General features: G+C 47.7%; 1 protein-coding gene across 1 annotated transcript in view; it reads right to left on the bottom strand.

Moving 5' to 3' along the window:
* LOC132827883 (uncharacterized) overlaps nucleotides 1–19,768 on the bottom strand; it is a 79,583-nt gene that overhangs the window by 13,884 nt on the left and 45,931 nt on the right. Inside the window, exons 9-14 of the mRNA XM_060844646.1 lie at nucleotides 18,713–18,835; nucleotides 17,121–17,168; nucleotides 12,176–12,313; nucleotides 11,773–11,891; nucleotides 10,619–10,687; nucleotides 7,577–7,672 (exon numbers count right to left, since the gene is read on the bottom strand). Of these exons, the coding sequence (XP_060700629.1) occupies nucleotides 7,577–7,672; nucleotides 10,619–10,687; nucleotides 11,773–11,891; nucleotides 12,176–12,313; nucleotides 17,121–17,168; nucleotides 18,713–18,835 (593 nt within the window). The remainder of the gene's footprint in view (nucleotides 1–7,576; nucleotides 7,673–10,618; nucleotides 10,688–11,772; nucleotides 11,892–12,175; nucleotides 12,314–17,120; nucleotides 17,169–18,712; nucleotides 18,836–19,768) is intronic.

Here is a 19,768-nt window from a genome sequence, read left to right as displayed (position 1 = left end):
TGATTTCCTACAATTTCAAATCTTACAGGACTCTTCATCTCCCCAGAAAGCCAGATATTCACCAGAACCTTTATACCCATCTGGAACCCCAAATGATACCAGGTACCTCTGTAACCCCAGAGCCCCAGATTCACAGAGCCCCATAACCCTCAGTGGGCCCGGGGATTAAAGTTAGATTGAGTACTCTCTCTGGGATCTTTCCTAGAATCATAGAATCCCTACAGTGTGGAATACGATCTTAACCTAAATCTGGCTACGTTTCCTTCAGGACCAGAAATTTTATTAACACAAAATATAATGGTCTGTGTCTATATCTTGACTGTTGTACTCAGCAAACACATGGTGCTGGGTTCTCAAAGATTTCTTCATCCAACCTTTACCAGGTGTTGGCTGCCTTGTTGGGAACTTATGACAATGATTGAGTTTCTGGAGAGAAACAGAGGTCAGTCCTCAAAATCCCAGTTTTGCCAGGGCTCCTTGATGCCTTACTCGGTCAAATACAGCCTTGATATCAAGAGCTGTCCCTCTCCCCACCCCTCTGGAATTCAGCTCCTTTATCCATGTTTGACCCAAGGCTGTAATGAGGTCAGGAACTGAGTGACCCTGGGAGAACCCAAACTGGGGGTCACTGAGCAGGTTATTGCTGAGCAAGTGCTGCTTGATAGCCCTGTTACTGACACCGTCCATCACTTTACTGATGATGGAGAGTAGACTGATGGGGTGGGAACTGGCCAGGCTGGATTTGTCCTGCTTTTGATGTTAAGGATATACCTGGGTACAATGCTGTAAGTATGACTATGTCAAGTGCTTGCTTGATTAATGAGGAGCTCTCACATTTTGAGCAGAAGGCCCAGATGTTGGTCAGGAGGATTTTGTAGAGTTGATAATTTCTGGTGCCCAGGTTAATGCCACGTGGTCTATCTGTTTTTAGTGGTTTGAAATAAGCATGCAGTTCAGAATCAACATTTTGCTGTGGGTCTAGAGTCACATGTAGATTAGACCAGGTAAGGACAGCAGCTTCCTTCCCTAGGGGACATTGTTTCATTGTCATCATTACACTTGTAATTCAATGCCACGGTGCAGGACAAACCCCTGTCCCCACAGCATTGTTTGGGAGCCTCTGAATGACTGACTGAATGATAACACCTCTCTGCCTTTACATGCCATGAACATCGACTAGCCACAAAGGACATGACCCACTATCACTAATGTCCTTATACGGATGAGGAAGGACACCACTTTGCCTGAGACAACAGATCCACCTGAGGACAAGCCGGAGACATGCATGAGAATTCCTTGAAGCATGGCAATCCAACTGGAACTCTATCAACAAACATATTGACTTGGGTCCCATTTACCAACCTCTGAGAAAAAGAACAGGAAATGACACCACCATAGGAAATGGCACCACCACAGGAAATGACATCACCACCTCAAGGAAACTTAAATATCTAAACAGAAAGTGGGCTACACCACCAGGGCTTCATCCAGAGGCTCACTGAAGATGTTACCTAGTATGGTGATGAAACATCTGAAAATGAATCTTCAGCTCAGCGAGCAAATCTACATCTAGAACCTCAACCTGAGCTACAAATCTTCTCAAAATTTGCTAAAGACATATTCTGTCAAAGCTTTTCATCTTACAGCTGTCAGGGATTTCACAAGAATTCAACTTCAAAAAGAAAAAAAAATTTTGTTTGCATGGGAACAGAGTATAGGTTGGTTAGCAAATTGACTGATTGTTAGAGGCGTTACCATGGGGAATGGACCCTCTACTGGTGATTGACAGTTAACTGCCACACTTTGTTTAGATTTCAAATCAGACGGGTCGACTCTGGTCGGAGCGTTGACCTGAGAACTGGATCAGGTAACAGCCAAGTTAGAACCAGTGCAGCAACCTGAGATGGTTTCTTATGAAGTATGTTCCCAGCGCAGAAGATAGAGCAGATGTGCAGACCTCCCATGATGCTATGCATAGGGCCAAAGGCAGAAGACCAGCTTCCTAAAGTCCTCAACAAAGTGTTTAACTGAGAATGAGACCATCGCAGAAAGCACTTACCCCATTTTCACCAGTATTTTCATCAGACTGCTCTACTGTGCTGAAGCATTGCTTGTGAGAAGGCACTCTTTGGGAACACTCTCAAAACATATCAGTTACTTATACTGTCACTCTAAACAAACAGTTAATGAAGTTTAAATTCATAGTGATTTTGCCCATTTGTTTCTGACAGTAAGGAGAGGGAAGCAGGTGATTAGATGATGGGAGTGTCACTATTTCACAGTGGAAGTGATTTGAAAACATCATGAATATTTGTAGAGAATCACTCAGCCTTGATCCAGTTTTATGTCGGTATCTGCTGGGCTCTCCCTCCCACTACCACAGCCTCTTCATTCACAGTTAATTCATTGAACATTACCAGATCTAGAGTAGAATCCCTGGCTGTCTCTAAAACGTACACTTTAAAGGCATTTTCCTGAAAACATTCTAAGAATTAATTTTCCAGGCTACCTTTTCCAATGTAACCATGGCTATTGCAGTGTCCTGCCCCTTTTTCTCTGATCTAGACTGTACTCACGGTTAATGGGCTTAGAAGGTGTTTCTACTAGTGGCCTTTTATATTTCCTATCTCTTACCTGCACCCAAAACTGATACTAGTTTTCACTCTGAAATAAATGGTATCTCTCCCTCATACTATAATGACATCCTTAACTTTCAGAGCTACCCACCATCTGTTCCTAGCTTCTGATCTTTCAAACTGTTAAATATCCTGCAATATTTAGTTCTGAGGCTTTGTTATCATATCTCTGTAGTGGCTCAACACATTTATTTATAAAAAAAGAACTGCAGATGCTGGAAATCAGAAACAAAAACAGAAATTGCTGGAAAAACTCAGCAGGACAGGCAGCATCTGTAGACAGAAAGCGGAGTTAACATTTTGGGTCCAAAGTTAAAATCACACAACACCAGGTTAGAGTCCAACAGGTTTATTTGGGAGCAGGAACTTTCAGAGCGCTGCTCCTTCATCAGGTGGTTGTGGAGAATAATATTGTTACACACAGAATTTACTGCAAAAGTTTACAGTGTGATGGAACTGAAATTACAGATTGAAAAAGACCCGGATTGTTTGTTAAATCTCTCAGCTTTTACAATCACCAGGTTGGTTTCAGTTCTTTCATATGTAAATCACAAAACTTTTTTAAAAGTTACAGAAGCTACAGCAACAGATGAATGGACACTGCACAACAATCACCAGACAGGAGGGTTCCCTCCCAGTCGGAGAGCACTTCAGTGGTCCAGGACATTCAACCTCGGACCTTCGGGTGACCATCCTCCAAGGCGGACTTCGGGACAGGCAGCAATGAAAAGTATCCGACCAGAGGCTGATAGCTAAGTTCGGTCCCCATGGGGAGGGCCTCAACCAGGACCTTGGGTTCATGTCACACTCCAGGTGACCCCACTGCACCATACACACACACACACACACACACACACACACACTTGTACACACACATACTCAGACCCTCTCTCATACACTCCCACACACACCCACTCACAGACCTAAACCCCTTTACACTCACACACATGCACACACCTTCTCACAAACACTCATAACGCTCCTCCCTCCCACCCTCCACCCCCCCCCCCCCCCCCCACACATATATATAAGTTTCTGGAGTGAATTTGTACTTGCAGAATTACATTTTACTTTGCTCAAAAACTGCATGAATCCATGTAAGATTCTGTAAATCTGTTTTTTAGATTAGAATCAGTCTGGCCATTATGGCACAGACAGCCTCACACAGGGGAGCTGACACCTTCAAAACCTTATCTGGGCCGACATGACACCAATTGTTAAAGGTCACTCGAGAATGTAACTTTTAAAAAAAGTTTTGTGATTTACATATGAAAGAATTAAAACCAACCTGGTCATTCTAAAAGCTGAGAGACTTAACAAACAATTTGGGTCTTTTTCAATCTGTAATTTCAGTTACATCACACTGGAAAGATTTGTTGTAAATTCTGTGTCTTACAATCTTATTCTCCACAACCACCTGATGAAGGAGCAGCACTGCAAAAGCTAGTGCTTCCAAATAAGGACAGTGATTTTTACACTTTGTATACCCCTGTCCAACACCGGCGTCTCCAAATTATTTTGGGTCCAGTGATCCTTTTTTAGGATTATAACTGATTATAGCTCGGAAAAGGTTGGTATATACAGGTATACTGAAGATGCAGGGGAGGCAGTGGGAGGAATGAATGAGAGGTGAAGATGGAGTCCAGAGAGAAAGGAAACCAGTTGGACAGATAAAGGAATGGGTAAAGGTCATCCTGGGAGAATCAACCTGCTAATGGGGACTGTTAACAGCTGACAATGAGCCAATATGTGTAGGGCTTGGGATAAGGACATGGGAGAAGGTGCTCAGAGGTGAGAGGGGAAAGATATAAAAGAGACCTAAGGGGCAAAGTTTTCACACAGAGGGTGGTACGTGTATGGAATGAGCTGCCAGAGGATGTGGTGGAGGCTGGTACAATTAGAACATCTGGATGGATATCTGAATAAGAAGGGGCAGATATGGGCCAAGTGCTGGAAAATGGGACTAGATTTATTCAGGATATCTGATTGGCATGGACGAGTTGGACTGAGGGGTCTGTTTCCATGTTGAACAAGTCTATTTATTAATATCTAGGCTAGCACTTTTTCCATTTTGTCACAAACACTGGGTTACAAATACCTCACCCAAAATTCTGTCTATGTCTTGTTTTGCAAGTTGGCTTCAGCAGTTGATGTGCCCTCACACTCTGATTATTATTACCCATATTATCACCCTGGTCTTTATCTCACTGCTTTCCTTTGGTATGCCATATCCTTTCTTACTCATTCCCTTCCCTCGACTGTTTCGGTTAAAGACCTTCCCAAGATCCTCGTTATACGTTTTGTTGAATCACAGTTCCCTACATGGTTCACGTTGACCTCCTGTTAATGAGACAGCTCTCTCCTTCCCCAGGTACCAACGTCCCATGACCTAAAACCCATTCCTCCCCCATCAACATGTGAGCCATGCACTTACCTTACATATCCTCCTCCAATTTGCGAATGGCTCAGGTAATAATTTAGGGGGGTGGGGGGGGGGGTTGCTTTTTAATTGAACTCCTAGCTACCAATAATCTTGAAGCAGATCCTGTCATTGTTGTTCGTATGGACCATGAGCAGTGAATCACCCCCTTCCCCACCCCGTCCTGCTGTCAGTCACTCTCTCTCCTAACCTCTGACCCTGGGCAGTACACACAGCTGTCCTTGACTCTCCCCCTCAGCTTCAGAGAACACTGTCTCACCCTCCGTACTGATCCTACTGCCACAACATTCCTGTTAATTGTTTTCACTCAAATAGCTACGTGTGTCATGGTCAGTTTGTTTACCCCACCCCCTTCCCCTGGCCAGTTCTGCTCTGGTCCACACGAGCTGCAAGGACCTTGGATAACGGTAAGGGCTGACGCTCCTGAACTTGTAGCTTCTCACCTTCTTCACTCACACTCACAGCCACATCTCTGACCAGGAGCTAAACTAGACTGCACGAATCAAACAAGCATGACCATCTGGCTGAAGGAAATTGTCTCCCTCTCTGAAGGGTCAGCAGTGACAGTGACCAGGCTGGGGTGTGAGAGTGGCCAGGCCGGGTGTGAGAGTGGCCAGGCCGGGTGTGGGAGTGACCAGGCCAGGAGTGGGAGTGACCAGGCCGGGGTGAGTGACCAGGCCGGGGTGTGGGAGTGACCAGGCTGGGGTGAGTGACCAGGCTGGGGTATGGGAGTGACTAGGCCGGGGTGAGTGACCAGGCTAGAATGTGAGTGACCAGGCCAGATGTGGGAGTGACCAGGCCGGGTGTGGGAGTGACCAGGCTAGAATGTGAGTGACCAGGCCAGGTGTAGGAGTGACCAGGCCGGGGTGAGTGTCCAGGCCGGGTGTGGATGACTCAGACTGGGTGTGGGAGTGACCAGGCCGGGGTGAGTGACCAGGTCGGGGTGAGTGACTAGGCCGCGTGTGGATGACCCAGACTGGGTGTGAGTGACCAGGCCAGGGTGAGTGACCAGGCTGGGTGTGGATGACCCAGACTGGGTGTGAGTGACCAGACTGGGTGTGAGTGACCAGGCCGGGGTGAGTGACCAGGCCGGGTGTGGATGACCCAGACTGGGTGTGAGAGTGACCAAGCCGGGGTGTGAGTGACCAGGCCGGGGTGAGTGACCAGGCCGGGGTGTGAGTGACCAGGTCGGGGTGAGTGACCAGGCCGGGTGTAGGAGTGACCAGGCCGGGTTGAGTGACCAGGCCGGGGTGAGTGACCAGGCCGGGTGTGGATGACCCAGACCAAGTGTGAGTTGCCTGTGACTCTGGTACATCTGTAGATGTGGCGGTTTATTTGCGCAGTGATGGTGGGGACCACAGTCACTCTATAATCCAGTGCGTCTGTGTCTCCATGTCCCTGTCCACACCATCTTCTCCACATTAATGTGACCCTCCCTTACACTATTCCTCATCTCTTCTCATACTCACGATTTGGTGAGACTCTCATACATTTTGCGAGGAGCTGGTCTTGCTATTGGACAGCCTATATGAAGTAGGGGCCTTAGAAATGGACTCACTGCCTTGATTGATCCCTTAAAGTGGCTCTGTACACTCGCTATCTGTCTGCACAGGCTCAGGTGTAGGCGCTGCATGCTGCTGATGTTCTGATCAGGTTGGGCGTGGGACTGCACTCTGTTAACAGGGAAACATGGCAGTTACATTACTACAAAATTCTAAACCACAGAGAGATCGAGACTGAGTGGGACAGTTGCATCAGTGTCCTTCTGGGGTCACAGCCATGTCACTCAGTTCCCATTCCACGGGAGCTTTATTTTTAATTCACTGCCCCTTCTCGAGTTGCCCAGCAGGAGGTGGTGATGAGCTGCCTTCATACACCAATCCAGCCCCTCACCTACAAAGCCATGGAGTCACGTGGCTCTAAAGTGCGGCCCAGTTGGCAGTCTGATCTGGGAGGTTAAAGGTTTCCTCTCAGATTTCTAAACAGTATTCACACAACAGAAGGCACTGAGCTCCGAGGTCTCTGAGGTCAGTCCAATGCTGATAGTTCATAAATTTGTGCAAAACTCCTATTAGATTACAGCCCTGATCTGGCCAATTAGTGGTTAATGCTGAAGATCTCAGCAGAATCTAACTGGTTGCTGAGTTCAGCAACGTCCTGTCTGCCTGGAGCCTCCAGTTTTCGGGTCACTTGCTCACAGACTGACCAGCACGGGACCGAGACATTGCTGCCTGTGACATCCCGAATCGCTGTCAAAGTCACATGATGCCATCTGTTGATGGTAAGGTGTGGGCCTAGTCACTCACACCAATCAGATTCCAGTGACTCGGGACTAGATTCGGTTGGGATCTCTGGTCAGCATGGACGGGTTGGACCGAAGGGTCTATTTCCATTTCTATGGCTCTATGACCCTATAAACACCCAGAAAGATATGGGATGTCATGGCGAAGTTGGGGGGGTGAGGAATACTCTGGGAAGGAAGGAGCTACCACTGACTTACCCCCGACTCCTCCATCTTGAATGGTCAACATCATGCCAGTGAGAGCGAGGGTAACCGTGAACAGGGTAGGTTGGTATCGGAAACGAGATTACATCCCTGCAGGGAACAGAAAACAATGAGAACCTTCACCTGCAGGAAACGGACCATTCAGCCCATTCAATCTGCTGTCCAATTCAGTACAATGGTGGCTCAACTTGGATTTCAACTCCAATTTCCCCCAATACACAATCTGACTGTGCCAGCCTAAAACGTATTCCTCAACGTGGGCGGCATGGTGGCACAGTGGTTAGCACGGCTGCCTCACAGTGCCAGAGGCCTAGGTTCAATTCCCACCTCAGGCGATTGACTGTGTGGAGTTTGCACGTTCTCCCCGTGTCTGCGTGGGTTTCCTCCGGGTGCTACAGTTTCCTCCCACAGTCCAAAGATGTGCGGGTCAGGTGAATTGGCCATGCTAAATTGCCTGTAGTGTTAGTTAAGGGGTATGGGTGGGTTGTGCTTTGGCGGGTCAGTGTGGACTTGTTGGGCCGAAGGGCCTGTTCCCAGACTGTAAGTAATCTAATCTAATCTAAAAACTCTCCAGGCTCGAGCTTCAAGTGAACGCATTTCTCTTTGTCTCTGCCCCAAACAATTGGTCTTTGCCTGTGTTTTGGATTCTCCTCCCACAGAATACAATTTATCATCTTACCAGTGTCAAACCATAGAATGCTGACAGGGCAGACAGAGGTTATTCAGCCCATTGTGTCTGTACTGACCCTCTGAATGAGTCTTATTGCCATTGTCCTGCCTTTTCTGTAACAGAGCACACTGTGTTGATTTAAACAATCAGCCCCTTTGCAATGTTACAGTTGAACCTGCCTCCATCATGTCTCCAAGCAGAGCATTCTACACGCGAACCACTTGCTGGGGGAGACAACTCTGTCTACCATCACACCAGTTCCTTGTAAAAATTATCTTAGATCAGGGTCCACTCTCTCGCAATCTTTCTGTCTCTCCATGTGACCTGGACAGCCCCTTGTTATGTTTAAAACAGTCGGCTCAGTGCTCAGCTTCCCCCCTCTCCAAGGAAACATTCCCTTTGTCTACAATCTGTTCTCATCACAGATCGTTCTCATCCACTCAGTCATCACTCTCTCCAGTTCATTCACATTCCCATTGGAGTCTGGGTCCCAACACTGTACACAGCTGATCAGCTCAGCTCAAAATGACATCTAACACAATTACTTCAATCTTACCGCAATGTCGGGGGGTCAGTGCTGAGGGAGTGGGCCCTGTCGGAGGGTCAATGCTGAGGGAGTGGGCACTGTCAGAGGGTCGGTGCTGAGGGAGTGCCGCACTGTCGGAGGGTCAGTGCTGAGGGAGTAGGCACTTTCGGAGGGTCAATGCTGAGGGAGTGGGCACTGTCGGAGGGTCAGTGCTGAGGGAGTGCCGCACTGTCGGAGGGTCAGTGCTGAGGGAGTGGGCACTGTCGGAGGGTCAGTGCTGAGGGAGCACCGCACTGTCGGAGGGTCAGTGCTGAGGGAGTGCCGCACTTTCGGAGGGTCAATGCTGAGGGAGTGGGCACTGTCGGAGGGTCAGTGCTGAGGGAGTGCCGCAATGTCAGAGGATCAGTGCTGAGAGAGTGGGCACTGTCGGAGGGTCAGTGCTGAGGGAGTGCCGCACTGTCGGAGGGTCAGTGCTGAGGGAGCGCCGCACTGTCGGAGGGTCAGTGCTGAGGGAGTGGGCACTGTCGGAGGGTCAGTGCTGAGGGAGTGGGCACTGTCGGAGGGTCAGTGCTGAGGGAGTGCCGCACTGTCGGAGGGTCAGTGCTGAGGGAGCGCCGCACTGTCGGAGGGTCAGTGCTGAGGGAGTGCCGCGCTGTCGGAGGGTCAGTGCTGAGGGAGTGCCGCAATGTCAGAGGATCAGTGCTGAGAGAGTGGGCACTGTCGGAGGGTCAGTGCTGAGGGAGTGCCGCACTGTCGGAGTGTCGGTGCTGAGGGAGTGCCGCACTGTTGGAGGGTCAGTGCTGAGAGAGTGCCGCACTGTTGGAGGGTCAGTGCTGAGAGAGTGGGCACTGTTGGAGGGTCAGTGCTGAGGGAGTGGGCACTGTCGGAAGGTCAGTGCTGAGGGAGCACCGCACTGTCGGAGGGTCAGTGCTGAGGGAGTGGGCACTGTCAGAGGGTCAGTGCTGAGGGAGTGCCGCACTGTCGGAGGGTCAGTGCTGAGGGAGTGGGCACTGTCAGAGGGTCAGTGCTGAGGGAGTGGGCACTGTCAGAGGGTCAGTGCTGAGGGAGTGCCACACTGTCGGAGGAGTATCATTTGAATGCTGGTTTAATTCAGATCCCTTTCCTTCCTGAGGTGCTGATAAAGGATCCAATGGCAGTGTTTTGAAAAGAGCTGATGGATCTCTTCCACAATCATCACGAAGAGGAACAGAGTTTTTAAACATTAAATATGTTGTTTATTACAGGCATTTGGTGTGAAGTGTTTGCCACCTTTCAGAAACACGATATTAACTCATCTTCCCGAGAGTATTTCACTGGTTTGGATGTGCTTTGGGATATCCTTTTGTTATGAAATTAGATTAGATTAGATTACTTACAGTGTGGAAACAGGCCCTTCGGCCCAACAAGTCCACACCGATCCGCTGAAGCGCAACCCACCCAGACCCATTCCCTTACATTTACCCTTCACCTAACACTACGGGCAATTTAGCGTGGCCAATTCACCTGACCTGCACATTTTTGGACTGTGGGAGGAAACCGGAGCACCCAGACACGGGGAGAACGTGCAAACTCCACACAGTCAGTCGCCTGAGGTTGGGAATTGAACCCAGGTCTGTGGCGCTGTGAGGCAGCAGTGCTAACCACTGTGCCACCGTGCCGCCCTTATTTTCTGTATAAGTTCACTTTTTTTTTGTTTTTTTTTCTGAAATGCCCGTTAAAATTCCACACTGACATACACTGACTCTTCCTGAAACAATGTGCCTGATTGCGCTGTGTGGAGCTCCATTTGGGATCCATTCCCCATGGCCATGCCCCCAGTCACTGAGAAACTGTTACTTACGGGCCAGAGGGCATTTTCACATCCAGCGGCCGATCACAGGAGAGGCAGTGGAAATGGTTTACGAGCTGTCTGTCAAAGGAACAGGCTGTTACTGAGACATCATTGCATTCTGCTCCAAACACTGACGCGGCAAACTGGTACATTTTCAACTCCTGACAAACGATCATCGTCCTAAAGGGGTTAACCCTCCTCCTGCACAGATTACTCTCTGGCCTGGTAGGTATTTGTAGCACTGTTTTAATCAGTTAGACCGTTAGCCTGACTCACAGAGTAATACAGATCAATACAAGGTTAAGGAATATCAGATACCAAATCTGGTGATGACATTGACATCAGGAAAGAATTGTAGTCTCCATGATGAATATTCAAGGGCAGTCCTGTTACAATGGGGAAAGATGGGAAACGGGGAAGCTCAGAAGGCAAAAGGACTGAGAGACGGACTTCAGCTCCTGAAACCCTGACAAACCTGAAGGTGGAGGGAATGGGACTGTCAAATATTACAACTGAGCTTTTGTACAATGGGTATACTCAATACAGTGTACTGTGTGCAAGAGGGATACTGAAGGCAGTATAAAGACTGTGTACTATACAGATGATGCCCAACATTATATAAATGTACAATATAAAATCAAACCGAATGAGTAAAGATTAGGAATTGGTCTTGATTCTTTGGAACAAATGCAAGAAAGAAAGAGAAATCTGTAAAATTAAACCAATGAATATAATCGCTCGCTCTCTGGTGATTTTTCAAAACAAAATGCCCATAAAGTTAATGTTTGGGGGTCTGAGAGGAGGGATGTGCTCTGTCTAGGTTTAGATAGAGGGTTTTGATTTTGTTATTTTAAAATTTAGTTCTACATATAAATTCTCATCTTCACCAAAAGCAGAGGAATCTGCTTCTTGTATTTCCTTGGCTGACTTTCACTGAAGCCCCTATTAAACTAAAATTGGGATTGTCGGGTTACCGTGTAATATATAATTCCCCAAATTAATATAAAAAGGGGTAAAGGTAGCTTCCAGTTCTGCTGTTCACAAACCGGCTTTCCGGAGTCAGCTGTGAGTTTTCTGTGTGGATGGGACGTGGGTTCTGGCTGTGTTTCAGTGTTTGCAGTAATCACTGGGGCTGGGGGAGGGAGGGATTCTCATTCACTCACTTCTTTAATCCTGCAGCTCCATCCTCCTCCAAACATTTATGTCTCTGCAGCTGCTTCCGAACTGATTTCCATCTATTTTCCAACTGCTTCTTCAATGGATCCAGCTCAACACGGTTAAGCTGAAAGAGACAAAGAAGGTTCAGAAACCAGAAACCAGCAGCTAATACGGAAAAACCAGCAGCTATTACAGAAAAGCCAGCAGCTATTACAGAAAAACCAACAGCTATTACAGAAAAACCAGCAGCTATTACGAGACCAAGTAGCTGTTACTAAAAAGTGACTACAAAATCCAGCAGTGATTGCAAGCTCACTTATTTTATAAATCATTGCACACCAGTGCAATAAACTCGCTGACCAACGGGAAAACATTAGGAAACAGAGTCTGAGAATTGTGGGACATTACCTTGCAATCCATCTCTGTGGTGAGCTGTTCAAGAATACTGCCCCAGTCCTTCTCCTGCAAACAGATCTTGTTCAGAATTCCCTGAATCATCTTGTTGATCTGGTCTGTTACAGCATCAAATTGTGCGCGGCTGATATTCTGACAGGGAAAGTGATTTGTATTAGTTGCTTTGTCCCACACACCATCCCCCCTCGCCCCACTCATTGCCCCTAAATCCATACCCAACTCTTCACAGCTGCAGTCGTAAGCACCCAGACTGACCCCCAATCTCTCGCTGTGACCCACTTGGGGGAATTGGCTGATACATGAGCCCCACTCATACTGTCTCAGAAAAAAATATTTAATCCAATCAAAGTCGCAAATTTAGCTGCCCAATAGCCTCTCACAAAAATACTGACCAGATTTCTGCTCTTAACAAGAAAAGAAAGCATTTTTTATCACATGGAAATCAATTCTAACTATCGGAAATCAATATATGAATTCTCGATGTGTAACTCCACGAACTTAAACTCTGCCCCCTTCTTAAATAGCCACCTCAGACAGACACAGATCTACAAACACAGATATTACGGATGAAGAAAAAGAAAATTAATGGAGTACCAATCAATAACACCACTCCACAGAATTCAATGAGGTATCCCTGTCGTTTCTTCTCCGTCCCTCTGATCTCTGATTTAATACTCTTTCAGTCCATTGCTAAAAGCACAATAGGGCGAGTAATTCATTAATTGGTCATGTTTTCCATCACTGGTTAGAGGTGAGTACAAATGGTGAGTACAGAAAAGGTTGGCTGGTTTTCAGTGGCACTGATTTGATGGGCTGAATGGCCTTTTCCTGTGCAGTAACCTTCCACGGCTCTCTGAAAATAACTAGCTGCTGTTTTGTTCATGGTTTCTTCAGGACAGAGAGATGTTGCCTCTTGAAATATGGACACCTGAGCACTGATTGTTTACACACTAACTGTCCACTTGCCCAGGAGCCAATCAGAGAGCTGTTTGGATGTTGGTAACTCCTGGCCTTCATGACCCGTCTTAATTGAAAAACCAATGAACAATGTGTGTCTGGGTGAAGCTCACAGTGAACACATCCCCCCTCCCACAGGGCCTCAAACATCTTCCTCCATCACTTGAACAATGTAACAGTGTAAACACAACTCACAATGAGATTTTCTTTCTTTATTCATTCCCGGAATGAGGGAGTTGCTGGCCAGGCAGCATTTATTGCTCATCCCTAAGAGTCAACCCCATTGCTGTGGGTCTGGAGTCACGTGTAGGCCAGACCAGGTAAGGATGGCCGCTTCCTTCCCTAAGGGACATTAGTGACCCAGATGGGGGTTTCCAACAATCAATTCATCGTCAGCATTAGACTCTTAATCCCAGATATTTATTGAATTCAAATTCCACCATTTGCCATGATGGAGCCAGGTCCCCGGGTCTCTGGATTAACGTTCCTGATGAAGGGCGAATGCCTGATACGCTGATTCTCCTGCTCCTCAGATGCTGCCTGATCGGCTGTGCTTTTCCAGCCCCTTGTTTTGGTCTCTGGATTAACAGTCAGCGATAACACCACTCGGCCATCACCTCTCAACAACTGGTTTTTAAAAATGAAGCAACGCCTTCCATTGTCCTCGATTTAAACCTGCACTGTTCCCATTTTGGCTCAAGATCCAGAATAAAGCAAAATAAAAAAGAAGTGGTGTTTACAATAGGGTTGACGATTCACTCAGAGCTATGTATCTGGAGGTTATTGTTAGGAAAAAATATCAATACGTATCTTCTGATGTTTGTAATAAGAACATGAAAATAGTTCTCATAAAGTGTAACATACTCTGTGATTTTCTTCTCTGTAATAAACTTCTGTGTTCTTTTGCAAAAGGACATTGGGAGCCTCTTGTGAATGTTTTCACTGACTGACCTCCGCAGTAAACCGAGAGAAAAAGAAAATTCATGGTCTATCAAGGAAGGTAGATCAGGGATTGGACTTATCCTGCATTATCACCAGTGTAGGTATAACACAGAGAGGAGAGAGGGTTACAGGGATGTGGACAATCAAGGGGTTTACAGAAAGTAGCCAGGGAGAGAAGGTCAGCAAGAGATTTAAGGTGATTGGCAGGAGAACAAATGGGGAAGACGAGGAGAGTTTTGCTAACGTAGCTGATGGCTGAGATGTGGAACACTGGGAGGCAGAAGCAGAGTCCATCAAGTTCTTCGAAAAAGAATTTAGAAGTTTCTGGGCAAAGTGAAGTGAAACAGTGTTACCATGAAACACAGAGATTGCCAGTTTCTGTTTTCTCTCCTGACTTTTCTCGCTCTATCCCAACAAAATCACAATTTCATCTCCAAAACTGTCATCCTTTTTTAGGCTTTATCTCCAGTAACCAATGCCTGATGTGGGCAAGACTGAACAATATGTCCATTTTTAGCAATTTTTAAACACTTGAAACAGAAAAAAAAAACATCCAGAACACTTTGTGATAAAGTGGAGGAATTGCATGTTTTGATTTTATAATAACCCTGAAAGTTTCCTACAAATAGCCCATGAACAAAACTTGCAAGATGGCAGCAGGGTAGGACTCTGCAGCTGAGGCTGGTCTGCTCAGTTTGTGTCTCAGTTTGTGTCTCAGTTTGTGTCTCAGTTTGTGTCTCATCTCCTGTTTATTTCTCCTTTTTCTCTCTTTTAAGTTTTATTAACTCTGTCCATCAGCACGGACTCAGTGTGACTGTCCCTCGGTTCCTTATGACTGTCTTACAATTCCGACACTGACTGTCACCTTCCGGAGCCCATCAGCATCAAACCATCCCCAGGTTCACACACCACCCCCACGTTCCACCCCCACCCCCACCCTCCCCCCCACACACACCAACCACACACACACACACACACACACACACTAACCCCACACACACCAACACCCCCCCCACACACACACACACACATTAACCCCACACACACCAACTCCCCCCAACACACACACACCACCCCCCACACACAGTAACACCACATACACACTAACCCCCCCCCACACACAGTAATACTATACACACACATACACAACTCCCCCCCTCCCCCCAGCCCCCACCCACACACCAACCCACCCCACACACACAGTAACATTACAAAGAATGAAACCGGAAAGCAACAACACCCCCAGATTCTATGGACTACCTAAAGTACACAAACCAGACATCCCACTCAGACCCATAGTATCACTCCCAGGGACACCATCACACAAACTGGCTAAAGAACTCCAGCAGAAACTGAAACACCTGATCAGCGGATCCAGACACTCTATACAATCAACACAGGAATTCTTGGACATCATCAGAAATATACACATAGACAAGGAAGAAACCATAGTCTCATTCGATGTAACGGCACTGTTCACCTCTATGTACTCTATCTATATACTCAAACTACTGGACCTGTGCCTCACAACACACTTCACATTCAACAACCAGATATATGAACAAATCAACGGCACCCCCATGGGCTCACCCATCTCCGGACTCATAGCAGAAGCAGTAATGCAAACGTTAGAACAAACAGCCCTACCGCAGTTACAACCCAACCTCTGGGTCAGATACGTGGATGACCTCTTTGTAATCATTAAAAACACAGAAATAGAGAACACACACCGGATCATCAACGCCACACTCACAGGAATCCGATTCACGAGAGAGGAAGAAAAGGACAACCAACTCCCATTCCTAGACGTGATGGTACAGAGAACACCGAACAGAGAATTCACCACAAGGGTACACAGGAAAGCCACACACACAGACCAAGTCCTAAACTATGAAAGTAACCACCCCAACACACACAAACGAAGCTGCATCAGGACACTATTCAAAAGAGCCACAACACACTGCAGTACACCAGAACTGCGAAAAGAGGAAGAGGAACACCTATACAAGGTATTCGCCAAAAACGGATACCCGTGCAATTTCATTAACAGATGCCTAAGGGAAAGACAACGGAATGAGGACATGCCACAACCCAAAGGACTAGCCACACTCCCATACATCAGGAGCGTTTCTGAACTAACAGCCAGACTGCTGCGACCACTAGGACTCATAACAGCACACAAACCAACAGCCACCCTCAGACAACAACTCACCAGGACAAAGGACCCGATACCCAGCATGAGCAAAACCGTGGTTTACAAAATCCCATGCAAGGACTGCACAAAGCACTACATAGGACAAACAGGAAGACAGCTAACAACCCACATCCATGAACACTAACTAGCCACGAAATGACACGACCAGCTATCCTGAGTAGCCACACATGCAGATGACAAGCAACATGAATTCGAGTGGGACAACACTACTATTATAGGACAAGCCAAACAGAGAACGGCCAGGGAATTCCTAGAGGCATGGCACTCTCCACAGATTCAATTAATAAGCACATCGACCTGGACCCAATATACCGGCCATTGCAGCGGACAGCTGGAACTGACAACCGGAAGCGGCAGGGACAAACCACTATAAATGCTGGAGGAAAGATCACAGAAGCGCTTCACAGGAGGCTCCCAAGCACTGAGGATGTCACCTAGACAGGGGACGAAACGTCTGCAACACAAATTCCCAGCTCGGCGAACAGAACCACACACACACACACTTACCCCACAGACACATTAACCCCCCCACACACACATGCACACCAATCTCCCCCCCCACACACACACCAACCCCCCACACACACCAATCCTCCCCACACCAAACACCCCACACACCAACCCCCCCACACACACCAAACCCTCCCCACACCAAACACCCCACACACACCAACCCCCCACACATCAAACACCCACACACACCAAACACCCCACACACAACAAACCCTCCCCACACACACCAACGCCACACAGACACACTAACCCCACAGGCAACATACGCACCCACCTAATCACTCAGACCTCAGATTCTGAAGAACGACTTACCCCTTCACAACATTTTCGCTCCAAACGATTCAGTGACTCATTCAAAGCCTGAAAATGGAGGAGAGGAACTACAGTTAACTCTCGATAAATAATAACCAGTTCCCTCTGACCATCATAACCAGCCCCCTCTGACCATAATAACCAGTTCCCCCTGTCCATAATAACCAGCCCCCTCTGACCATAATAACCAGTTCCCCCTGTCCATAATAACCAGCCCCCTCTGACCATAATAACCAGCTCCCCCTGTCCATAATAACCAGCTCCCCCTGTCCATAATAACCAGCCCCCTCTGTCCATAATAACCAGCCCCCTCTGTCCATAATAACCAGCTCTCTCTGTCCATAATAACCAGCCCCCTCTGTCGATAATAACCAGCCCCCCCTGTCCATAATAACCAGCCCCCTCTGTCCATAATAACCAGCTCTCTCTGTCCATAATAACCAGCCCCCTCTGACCATAATAACCAGTTCCCTCTGTCCATAATAACCAGCCCCCCCGTCCATAATAACCAGTTCCCCCTGTCCATAATAACCAGTTCCCCCTGTCCATAATAACCAGCCCCCTCTGACCATAATAACCAGCCCCCTCTGACCATAATAACCAGCCCCCTCTGTCCATAATAACCAGCTCTCTCTGTCCATAATAACCAGCCCCCTCTGACCATAATAACCAGCCCCCTCTGTCCATAATAACCAGCCCCCTCTGACCATAATAACCAGCCCCCTCTGACCATAATAACCAGCTCCCACTGTCCATAATAACCAGCCCCCTCTGACCATAATAACCAGCCCCCTCTGACCATAATAACCAGCTCCCACTGTCCATAATAACCAGCCCCCTCTGACCATAATAACCAGCCCCCTCTGTCCATAATAACCAGTTCCCCCTGTCCATAATAACCAGCTCCCACTGTCCATAATAACCAGCCCCCTCTGACCATAATAACCAGCCCCCCTGACCATAATAACCAGCTCCTTCTGACCATAATAACCAGCTCCTTCTGACCATAATAACCAGCCGCCTCTGTCCATAATAACCAGCCCCCTCTGACCATAATAACCAGCCCCCTCTGTCCATAATAACCAGCCCCCTCTGTCGGTAATACCCAGCTCCCACCGTGTGTTTATTGCTGTCGGTAATACCCAGCTCCCACCGTGTGTTTATTGCTGTCGGTAATACCCAGCTCCCACCGTGTGTTTATTGCTGTCGGTAATACCCAGCTCCCACCGTGTGTTTATTGCTGTCGGTAATACCCAGCTCCCACCGTGTGTTTATTGCTGTCGGTAATACCCAGCTCCCACCGTGTGTGCATTGCTGGCCTGTTTTATGGCAGATGCTGATGTGAAATGCTCCGTTGCTGCTTGAGGTGATGTTCCCCTAAGGCAGCTCCTTAAATTCTGAATTGATTTTGTTAAAGAAGTGAATTCTGCTGTCTGTGGGAGACCGTGTGAGCACACTAGTGTGACCATTTCCTCTGAGACTGAGCAGAGTTTGATCCTGATCTGAACATTTCCTCTGGCCATGTTTGTGTTCAGTTTAATGATGGTGTCAGGTTGGAGCAGATTTCAGGTTGGTCTCGGTGTGTCACCCACCTCAATGTTTCTCTGATGGAGTTGGTCTTCCTGTAGAAGTTGGCTGGTCATTGTGTTAAGTCTCTCACACTCGCCCTGGAGCTGCAGAATGTGTTTTTGCAGCTGTGTCTGCAGTTCCAGGTCCTGCAAGAATTGGGAGAGATGTAACTGGACAGGACAGTATTACACACACGGTGGGTCGAGGGGGCTGTGGGAGGATGGAGACATACGCATGAGAGAAGGGACACTGGGTGACAATGTGACACAGAGATGGATATGGGTCTGTCTGTACCCTGCCACATTATTAGATTAGACTTACAGTGTGGAAACAGGCCCTTCGGCCCAACAAGTCCACACCGACCCGCCGAAGCGCAACCCACCCATACCCCTACATTTACCCCTTACCTAACACTATGGGCAATTTAGCATGGCCAATTCACCTGACCCGCACATCTTTGTGACTGTGGGAGGAAGCCGGAGCACCCGGAGGAAACCCACGCAGACACGGGGAGAACGTGCAAACTCCACACAGTCAGTCGCCTGAGGTGGGAATTGAACCCAGGTCCCTGGCGCTGTGAGGCAGCAGTGCTAACCACTGTGCCACCGTGCCGCCCTAATCTCACTGCTCTGGGCTGTACTTGCCTTGGTGCAGAGAACAGAATATCTGAGAGGGACACAGATTTAATCAGGAAGGTAAGTAGGGGTGGGGGGGAAAGGCTGGAAAATGGGAAAGAGGATTACCAAGTCAGCCATGATCTCAGTGAATGAAACTGACTCGCTGGGTAGAAGTTGAGATTGTGCTGCTGGAAAAGCCCAGCAGGTCAGGCAGCATCCGAGGAGCAGGAGAGTCAATGTTTCGGGAATAAGCCCTTCATCCGGAATGGATGGGGTGAATAGCCTACATCTGCCATGGCTCAGGGATACAGAAAGGTGGAAACAAAAAGATCACATCAAACTGTTTGTCAGCATGGGATAAAATTTAATACAGTCATCGGCAACGATACCCGGCAAAAGTGAGGACTGCAGATGCTGGAAACTAGAGTTTAGATGAGAGTGTTGCTGGAAAAGCGCAGCAGG

Source organism: Hemiscyllium ocellatum, chromosome 25, assembly GCF_020745735.1.
Source record: "Hemiscyllium ocellatum isolate sHemOce1 chromosome 25, sHemOce1.pat.X.cur, whole genome shotgun sequence".
NCBI lineage: Eukaryota > Metazoa > Chordata > Chondrichthyes > Orectolobiformes > Hemiscylliidae > Hemiscyllium > Hemiscyllium ocellatum.
This window is presented reverse-complemented; position numbering and strand designations above follow the sequence as displayed.